The sequence below is a fragment of the Orbicella franksi genome, chromosome 7, assembly GCF_964199315.1.
Source record: "Orbicella franksi chromosome 7, jaOrbFran1.1, whole genome shotgun sequence".
In the NCBI taxonomy this organism is placed as follows: Eukaryota; Metazoa; Cnidaria; class Anthozoa; order Scleractinia; family Merulinidae; genus Orbicella; species Orbicella franksi.
In genome coordinates, this window is record NC_138151.1 from 28,421,525 (window position 1) to 28,432,256 (window position 10,732).

Here is a 10,732-nt window from a genome sequence, read left to right on the forward strand (position 1 = left end):
TTTTGTGCAAAGAGGGTTTGAAAAGTCAAAATTTTACAAAGAATGTATCAGCTCACACGCGCTTTTGCCACCCAGAAATTATGCAGTTATTGAAAGCCAATTTCTCCTCGAATATTACAATCAAAGAGCCAAAACTTTCACCAATCACAGAGGTCAATTGGGGTCAAACCATATCCATTTATTTTACTTTACGCACACTCAACAAATCACGAAAATGTTTTATTTTTTGTTACCAAAATACATGCATGGGGCAAGGTTGTAATTGATGGAATTTTTCTTTTCCTTATGTTCGTCTTTAGTTGATGAGTACGTCATCCGGAATGCAACAATCAAGTTTGAAGCTGAGCATGAGGAATGCGTCCGTGTGTTGCCTTACTTACAAAATGGTGACGTTGAGATATATCTGTACGTTTATAATGACAGGTTCGGGATACCAGCAGAACTAAAAAATGCTGCGCAGGCGTTCTTCGGACAGAAGGGCTGGAAATTAATATGGGCAGATTTGTACAATGACGCATTTAATTTACTGAAAGTTACCTCCATCGAGTATTCGTCTGGAGAACCAAAAAGATTAGAAGCTTCTAAGGTTAATGAAATTGATGAAATTATTAACAAACACCTGCACGTCTTCTCCAAGCATCGAAATGTGACTGCCGTACAGCCTTCTTTCAAAGTCACAAATTCAGTACAGACGCAAGAGGCATGTATCGTGGTTTACGTTCTTGGCAAAGGACAGATCCCATTGGGGGAATCTGCAATTCCATCAACTATTGGCTCTTACCCAGTGGACATTGTCAACGGCTTCTGTGTTAGAGCAACCGATTGGTACGAGCCCACACAGGCGCATGAGCAGAAGGAGTTTCTACGTTTGGGAGCAAGCATCGGGGTTAATGGGAAAGAGTCGTCTGGTACCTTGGGTGCTATTGTGGAAGATGTTAACAGTGGCACTCTGTACGCACTGTCCTGTGATCACGTGATGAACGATGCTGACAAGAGAGAGATCATTCATCCTGGATTAGATGTTTACCTTAATTATTTACGATACCATCTGGGTGAATACAAAGGTTGGGTAGAAAGAACCATTGAACCTGCTGTCGAGTTACCGCAATTTCCAGATGATATGTTTGAAGAAGCTGAACTGCAGAAGATGTTCAGCGACCTGAAAACACTAAAAGAGAACTACATTGCCTCTGAAATAAGCCGTGTGTGTGTGTCGGAGTCTCGCTTGAACCAGATTCAGTTCTACGAAAACAAACTTGAGGAAGCTTTCGGCAAACGGCCAAGAGTCATAGCAAAGTACAGTGCTGGTGTCAGGTCCAATGTGCGCTCGGAAAAAAGTAACGGCAAAGAACATTTTATTGACGCTGCCATTGCGGAACTGAACAAGGACGAAGTAATAAATTTAAAAGCTGAAAGGGATGTAGTGATAATTGGAACAGCACGCTACCCAAGCGGCGAGTGTATTGCAGCAACAACAGATGTCAAAGACGTATTTAAAAGTGGCAGCACTACAGGCCTCACTCAATCAAGCCTTCTTGCTGGTGCATCCCAAATACTGCCAACATACATCCCAGATTTTGGGCCAAATGGTAACAGTGCATGGATAGATGTAGAATGCATCCGTTGCAATAAAAAGGGGAAAGCTCGATCACAAGTTCAAGATCTGCTTGGTCCATGTGAACAGTGTAAGCCAGAAAGATGGCTTAAAAGCTGCTTATGTTTTCAACAGCAAGGCGTGTATTCCTTCTCTGTTAAGGGTGATTGTGGAGCTGTGATTTTTGAAAAGCGCAGAAATCAAATGCCCTCTCCGGGGTTTGGAATAATCTTTGCCGAACTTCCAAGCCAATACTTCAAGTATACCATAGCATTACCATTAGAAATTGCCCTCGAAGCACTGTCCGAGAAAGTCTCAAAATCGAGACCCAACAATAAGCCTTGCCTGTTGAGACTGGCTTCAAGCTTTGACTAACTTAATGAAACTGTTGTTAGAGAGAGAGAGAGACGTATTTGAAGCTGTAATCTTTGTCGGCCGTCTACGAGTACTGTTTTTTTTTTTTTTTTTTTTTTTTTTTTTTTTAACTTATGCACCAAATCAACACTGGGGCCTCGTCTACACTACGCTAGAGAAATTTGAAAACGCAGCTTTATTTCGACGGCTAGGCCTACCGTCCACACTAATCCGTTAGGAAAATTGAGCTTTTCCAAAACGCTCTTCAAACCGGAGGAATTTGAATAAGTGGGCTCTGCGTTTTAGTGTGAACGGAAAACGTTTTGAAAACAGAGCTTTTCGAAAAGGATAACACCATGTTAAACAGGTGATTTCCTTAACTGAAGTTTCCTCAAACACAAATCCAAAATGACCGGTGAATGTCGCGTTTACAAATTTCTCCGGCGTAGTGTGGACGGAAAACGTTTGATGCATTTTCAGAGTGAAAACGCCGTTTTCGAATTTATCTGCCATAGTGTGGACGGGGGACCTAGATGTATGGCTAATTTAAGTGGTTGGTGACTTGCGTTTTGAAGCCTAATGGACCAAGTCATATGTAGAATTATGTGTAAGACGGACACGAAATTCTACTAGATGTTTATGAGATTGAACTGGTCGTTTTGATAATTTTGTCCACAGCAACTAGTTTAGAAATTTCAAAACGATTATACTCAGTGCTAGTGAAATGGCTGGCATCACAAGGTTTCTTCAGTTTATTCAGAGGTGTAGTTGATCTTAGTTTGTTGTTGCACTGTTAAAGTGCCCATAACGTTCTCTTAACGTGCTCAACTGAAAGGTAGCGTGGCCGAGTGGTTAGGGCGCCGGACTTGAAATTCGGAGGTCGCGGGTTCAAGTCCCGTTCTGACCACTAAGCTGGAGTTGTTTCTCGGTAGTCCCGAATTCAACTCCTCGGACGCGTTTGTAAAAAGCTAACCGGTTTACCTCCTGCCGGTTGGCATATGTAACCATTTTACAATATTTGTACAGTTTGCCCTGAAAAACCCCGTTGGGGGAGTGGCTAATTTATTTATTTATTTATTTATTTATTTATTTATTTATTTGACTCTTTGTCAAGCGTATACTAAAATTAAACATATAAATGAATCTTGTCGCGAAGGATCCATCTTGAATTAAAATTACGGCATTGTTTAAAGTGTTGATTTGAGAGATTAAAAATTACAACAACAAAATTTTGGAAAAAAATGCACATGAAAGATCGAGGTACATTAAGCGTGTTCTACCAGTTTGGCTATTTAAAAGTATTCGCTGGGTGTGGTAAATTAAAGCAAGTCTTTCTTGCCTTTGGTGTTGTTGTCTGCATTGTGGGTCCCATAAATAGAAAACGGACGAATTAGCGAGTGGGCAATATATGTTAAGGGAAGCTGTTTCAGCATACGTTCTTTTCGAGTCGTTCAAGTTCAAATTTGAGCGCACGAGGAGCGGAACAGATTCTTTGAATAAGGTAATGTTCTGATCCACGAAATTTTCTGACGAGACCGAACGAAACTGCCAAAACTGCAACATCGAAATAAAATTACGAGAGAAAAACACCACCGAAAAAAATACTTATAAATAAATGTAACATGAATAAATTCCATGTTGTGTACAAATTCAGTAGTACCAGTTGTCAATTAACGTATTTTGGAAAACAGAACTCTTCATCCGAACATATGAACACTTTATCTCTGACGAAGAGAGTGCAATGTACAAACATTTGAACACTTGTGTAAACTACCGAATACAGAGGAACCCCAACTTTAATACGGTCACCTGGTTAATACAGTCACCTTGTTATTACGGCCAGTCTTTTAATTGTTGTTCCGGCAAAGCGCCCTTATATGTTCTTATAAGAAAACCTCGTCAATACGTCCAAAGGCCACATTCTGAAGTCCCAACCTGTATAATCCTTTATAATTTTACCCGTTGATACGGCCACTCGAACCAGTTATGTTCATCTTTCCATTGTTTATATTTTACACACTGATTCAAGTTTTATTCTTTTTAATTTAATATATCTGCATCCCGGATGCCTATTAAAGAACAGTTGTTTAGCTTAAATAGACCAGTCATGAAATTTGACCACGGTCACCCCGTTGTTTAATTACGATCAAATTTTCATGGCTCGTTGGTGACTATATTAACGGGGTTCCACTGTGCCTTGAATTCCGACAGCTTTCCCCCTGATTTTTGTTGTACTCCAAGAAAGTTTTTTACTAAGATAGAAAAAGACCAAAAACATAACATAAAACAATAAAGAAACAAGGCTGGTTAAGGATGGAGAAGATTAACTGAACACGAATTACAAACGACGAACTTGAAAAATCTAGGCTAGACTTTTCGAGATGCTCAAACCGTGAAGTAGCTCTTTTGAGAGCTACCTTGTGAATGTATTTTCTAGTCTGAAGATGGTATAGTTCTTACCAAAATATGACTGTTAGTTTTGTCAATTGTCTGAATATTAGACACAATGAACAGTCTCGGATTTCTGATCTTCAGATGTTAATTTGAAATAATTTGTCCATTAGTACATAATGGTTGCTATAAGTTCAAATCTCAACTGTAAACGAACACACCACTGATGGGACACCGCGGAAATACGTTTTTTGGGGCGCGATACAGTATTTTGCTGGTCAGCGGCACACCCTAACAAAACTACAAAATGCCTGTAACTTTTACATTGTTTTCGGAGCGAGTCTTATCGACAGTCAAAAAGATACAAAACTTAGAGCGCACACTGTAAACTTAGCTTTTAAACTCCGCTCATTTGTTGGATAGTTCTCAGTTAATATTATATATTGTGCCAAAGCCAAACGGAACTTGCACACGGTGTGAAATTGTTGTTGTTTCGTGAGAGTTCATGCTCGCAAGCGGCGAGCCAGTGGCAATTTACGTTGCGATGTGCGCTAAGGCTAAAACTAGGCAGCTTTTGTGTTGCTGTAACGGTGTTCTGAGGACATCAACTTCTCAAGTTTGTTGAATTGATGGGCTTGAACCGTATGAATCGGTATGTCAACGGCATTTCGATCAAAATCGTCGGGAAGACATGCTCGTGTTCGTCCTCTTGTTCGATTGGGGGCACTCACGTAAGTAATCACGGTCATCCTGTCCTCACTCGGCATCACCGAATTATAGACCAAGTTGGCCGAAATCGAAGCAGTGCTTCGTATAAATCTTGGACACGTTGGTGTAACAAGTGTAGGACTGAGTCCCCAAAAGAGTTCAAAATCTGGCCTCAACTCGAGGAAGAATTCATCGAGGTATGTTTTCTCATAAAATATCCAATTTTAATTATACTGTACTTCAGGAAGCTCGAGGCTGGCGAAAATAAAATTTTAAATTTTCATATTTATTATTGTTTCTTTGTTTCTTGTCATAATTTCGAATTGTTGCAGTTCTGTATTTTGCTTTTAGCGCCTCTAAAGTGTGAAAATTATTTTAAACTGGTTGCATAGCTGTTAGAGTTTAGAAAAAAAGCTATTTAGCTATTAAAAAAACCACAAGAAGTACATGACATCTGATTATCTTTAGATGGCAGAAGACATGGAATACAAAGCTGTTAAAAGGGTAATTAAAAATACATGCATACAAGACAATAAAATTACCATAAAATCTGGGTAATAACAACTTTCAGTTAAAACTCAATAAATGAATTTCATTTTTAGTTATAAATAGGCTATCCCCCCTGTATTCACACAACAATCTTCTGATTATAAGGCCACCCAGATAATTTCTGACCACATTACCTTAGAGCCTGAGACTCTATAACTTTGTAACATTAATATTTGTTTACATATTACTTTTATCTGGATTTCCCAATAGAAAACTTCTTCTATTGTACATTTTTTTCTATTTTGGCTCAGCAAAAATCCTTTTAGATACTGTCCATGGATGATTTTCACAACATCAATGCTGTAAAAACACCAACTGAGAGAACACTGACCAATGCTCTCCATATGGCAACTCCTCTCCTGAACATTCAGCCATCTGTTGATGGTGGGGAGAGGCAGGGGGTGGGAGCCCAGGAGAATAGGGGGTAGGAATCCAGAGAGAAATCAAAATGCTAATTTTTGTCATTCATTAAGGCTTCAAATACTTTCAAAAACAAGAGCTGAAAATGTTACTTGACTTTCAGTTAGTGTCTTTAGAGACTTCTAGGCCAACGGGCAAAGAAAAATTCACCCTTGGGCTCAAAATGAGGCTCAAAATGAAACCCTTTGACAGTGGTTACGTCATAGGTAATTCACTTGAAAGACGGGTAAGAGTAGCAAGGCTCAAAACAAAGGAAAAAAGGAAAAGGAAATGCCTAAGGAGTGTGAAGCTAAATGACTAGGATGTGTTTTGAGTCTCTTAATTTACAGGGGACAGGAGCAGGATGAACAAGGGTGGGAGTCAAGAGATAGAGGTATGGGAAGTGAGAGAACAGGGTATGGGAAGTGGGAGGTTCTGACTCCACTGTCCCTCCCCCCACTTGATGCAGTACCTTGTCCCTAAGTAAAAGGTAAAGTCTGCATAGAGCCAAGTGGCCCATCAGGCCAGGCTTATCTCGGTTTCTGTAGCATGAACCGACTAGGAGTATATCCTGGATAGGATGCTAGTCAATCACAGGGTTACCCCCAGCATTAAATTCACCAGTACCCATGTGTACACCTTTGTGGAGAGAGGCACCGTGAGAGTAAAAGTGTCTTGCCCAAAAACACAACACAATGTCCTTGACCAGGGCTCAAACACGGACCGCTCGATCCATTGCTGAGCGCACTAACCACATGGCCACCACACCTTCCACCTTGTCCCTTAGGCCTAACCTTAACCCTAAACCTAAAAAAAAGGAGTCTGTAGATTTCAGTCAAGTTTACCTCTTATCACGTGTGTATTTGAGACAATTTCTAATTTCCTCGCTTTGCCATTCAGTTTACAGCACCAAAGCCTGACTTTAAGTGATTCGCAACTACTGACAGAACTTGTTTTTGCAACTTACAACTTCAGACTTTGCACAAAATTTCTCACTGGAGAAAAGCAATGTTGTAGAACTAAAGTGATGAACTAAATGCAATAAATATTAATTTGTAAGAAATGTATCTGTTCTTTAATACATGCTTTTGTGTCTAGTATCTGAGTTAGATGTAGCCAAGATATATTACCGATGGTTTGTAGACGACAGTAAGCCAATTCAGAGACACAGTGGCATAACCAAACCCACTTGTTAGCCAATTTACATGTATCACAGGAAAAACAAAAATACATATAATAATATTACACATATATAATTTATTGCCATCAGGTGCTATTATGTTTTGTAATAAAGTGGTTACAAGTTAAGTAAGAATCTTATAGAAGGGAGGATGATAGAATACTATTACTAAGGCAATCATAATTAATTTCATATTGTTTCAAAGCATGTGATATGTACATGTATGATTACAATGTAAAAATTATTTTGTAGTGATTGAGCAAAGCTCATCTGAATTAAATTAAATGAAAGGAAAAACAACAACAGTCAATTATTTATGAAAGTTGATACAATGCACATGTAAGATAGGGAAATAGAAATCGAAAAGCTTCAAATGACTGAGTAAACAAAATAAACTAGTGGGTTTCATTGAGGAGTTGATTGCTCCCTCTCTGAAATGTTGAATGTCTTTTCAGCATCAAAAGAAGTGAAACATGACCACATCCCATAAGTGGAAGCGGTTTCGTGTAAACAAATACAGGTGTTTGGGCATTTTAAAATATTTAGTTACATGTGCATACATGTACAGGGAAACGGTCTTGAAAATTTCCATGTGCTATCAACATTTAATTGATGGAAACAAAAAAGCCCTCAAAAAAGGAAAAATTGTCAATGAACCGAAGATATTGAGCGGTCTTAAATGTTTACAGTATTTCCAGCGTTCGCTGCGGCCAACAAATCATAATATTTTCGATTTCTACTCCCTTCGCAAACGCCACAATTATATAAATGTAGGCTTAAACAATCTTTAATGATAGAGAAATATCTTGTGAATGAAACGAACAAATGTTTTATTCTTACAGCAAACGGCAGGTACAAAAAAAAAATATTTCACCCGTTCCAAAAGGCGCAGAAAGTCAGAAAGGTGATAGACAAGCCAAAACGCCAGTCTTAAAAGACAAATTCTTATCAAAGTTTCTTTGACGCGTTGCGAAATACAATCTCAATGAACAAGCACCACATGTCGGCGCAAAGTGAGTGTGAATAAAACGGTCCCGACTTACATGTACCTTAACCATTTCGTGCAAATTACACTTTAAATCCAACCAGTCTTCAAAATCCTTGCAAAAGCTGCACACAGGACAAATTTTCTGCTTTGCTGGATACCCATCGTTGATTTTCACAATTCTGAGGCGAGGGCGGCTGAAGCAACACGATCCACGCTTCGTCCGCTCGAGCTGGCTCGAGTCAGCAAACTACACATTACTCCACACAGAATGACTGCCCTGTACCGCTATTCTTTACGAACATTGCTTGAGTATTAAAAACCCATTTCAGGATGTCAAACTCACCAATAACGAGAACTATCAAGGATGTTTTCGACCTTAAAACGAAGCAAAATACCGATCTCAGAGACTGCTCGATCGAAGGACAGCACAGCCCGATGATGATGACCACTGACCAGTTACTGTGACGTCAAAAAACGTATTTCCGCGGTGTCCCACTGATGGTCACCGTTGAAGGATCGAAACATGTCTTCAGTTACATACGGAAAGAAGTTGGTAAGTCTTTAAAAATAGTTCTTCCTCTGGTTTTAAAACAAACTCCTGTTTTAATACGTACAAGATTATTCCTTCTTAAGTGTGCAGTTAAGTTCCTTTTCGCACAAACAGTCACTGCTTGTGGGTAATATAAAATGGAGGATAACTTAAAAACTTGAAATTTTGATCTCTTACGAGAAGAAAAAATTAACTTCCGGTGTGAAAGAATCATCACTTCCGGTTTCGTTTCGTAAGTGTCAGCCACGATTTTTTTTGTACAAAGTAGATGAATGAACCGGTGGTTAATTCAAAAATATTAAAGTAGAGGTCAATTAAAGTGCTTAGAAATGCGGGAAATTATTGTGAAAGCAACGAGGCGAAATATTGCATCAGTTGGGAAAATGTGGAACAGCCATGTTGAGCCACGTGTAGAGAGAGGCAAACTGCGCATGTTCGATGCCGGCTCAGTTGACCAATCAGCGCTGGCCGCGTTCAGTGAATTCGCCGGCATTTTCAAGTTTCCTTCAAATTCATTCAGATTGTTTAAAACTCTTGTTTCTTCCCATAACGAAACGAAGCGACCTCTTTATTCATTGGCGACAAGGTAGGTCTTAAGCTTTAATTATGTCGTTGTTTGGTGTTGCTTAGGTCATGTGTAAAATCACAGAGAAATGACTTTAGGTTATATAACACGGTACATCGAAAATCTGCAAGTGCTAATTCGAAACAATCTTTTTTTGACGTTTAATGTTCTTGCTTAATTTGTCGTAAAAAAGGGTAGGTTAACAAATAATCGGAGCTTAGTGTATCTGCCTTGTCCACAAATAATTATTCGTTCCTGCACAAGTACAATGTGAGATGCAAACTAAAGATAACAAGCTAAGAGAGCTGGCTACAAGTACACAGGGTACGATAAATTTTCGATGACTGGTAATACTTTTGAAGCGCTCAAGCTTTCGTTTTAGCTAATATTTTTAACGCCAGTAATAACAGAAAGTACCAAACAAAATTTTCAGGGATCGAGGACCGCTACATATTTTTTTTCTATTTTCTATATGATGGATGTAGATGTAGATTTCCCAGGAGATTTCACCAAAAATTATTAAGCTAATAGAAATCCAAGGTTAATATGACGCGATAAAGCACGATAGGGTGGTCAATAAGTCCTAGATCTAGCACAAAACATACAGTATCATTGCCAACAGGCCAAACAAGTACATTGTATTGAAGACAGCATCTCTTCTAAATAATTAAAATAAAATAAGGTACATTCGTTAAACTATCGTCGATAAGGGATCCACCCCACCCCCCCCCCCTCAACAGGTCTTGCACAAGTGCATTTAAACACACAAACAAATATTTCAAATTTTAACATGACAAAATCAGATGTTTCACTAAGGGCAGGGCACTGGGCAAATTGAATGGCTGTGAAGACAATTTTGCCTGCCTAGTTGGACCATCTGAAAGGGAGGTTTTCTTTTTTAGGAGCTCTTTTCAGAACGTTTTGCCCGCCTGTGAAAACTAGTTACCCTCCTGCTGAAAACATTGATGAAACCCTTGCAAAGTTAAAACTCCCAACTGGCAGAAGGCAGACCAGCTGGCCTTAAATACAAGTGTGGTCCAGGGGAATTGTCCCTGCAACAAATTCACGGGGACAAGTCCCATCATGTGAGCTGGCCATTTTTGCTTCAAAATCTAGTCGCAGAGACCAAAGTTTGGTCCCTGCGACTAGTCCCAAGAATTCAAGCTGGTTTAAATTTTTGGGACAAAGTCCCTTCGTGTAAACTCTTCAGGGAACTAGTTGCAGGGATTAGTCCCCTTGTGTGTGCCGACCTTTAAACTCTGTCTGCTGTGAAATGATTGCAGCTAGTGGTCAGAACAGGACTTGGGAATAGCACCCTAAGCACTTGGCTAAGCTGCCTCATTGTGCAAAGAAAGACCTGCCTAATAGGCAGAGGCTAGAGGATTTTCCAGTTGGGTTAGTGGGTTCTGTCTGTCACAAGTAATTTAGTTTCTTGGGAAAAGATATTGAGGAAA

The 10,732-nt window shown here is 39.4% G+C and overlaps 1 protein-coding gene across 1 annotated transcript in view; it reads left to right on the top strand.

Moving 5' to 3' along the window:
* Positions 1-4,225, top strand: part of LOC145493707 (uncharacterized) — a 9,060-nt gene extending 4,835 nt beyond the window's left edge. The window contains exon 5 of the mRNA XM_081473172.1: positions 300-4,225. Coding sequence (XP_081329298.1) covers positions 300-1,969 — 1,670 coding nt within the window. The 3' untranslated portion in view covers positions 1,970-4,225. The remainder of the gene's footprint in view (positions 1-299) is intronic.
* The last annotated feature ends 6,507 nt before the right edge of the window (positions 4,226-10,732 follow it).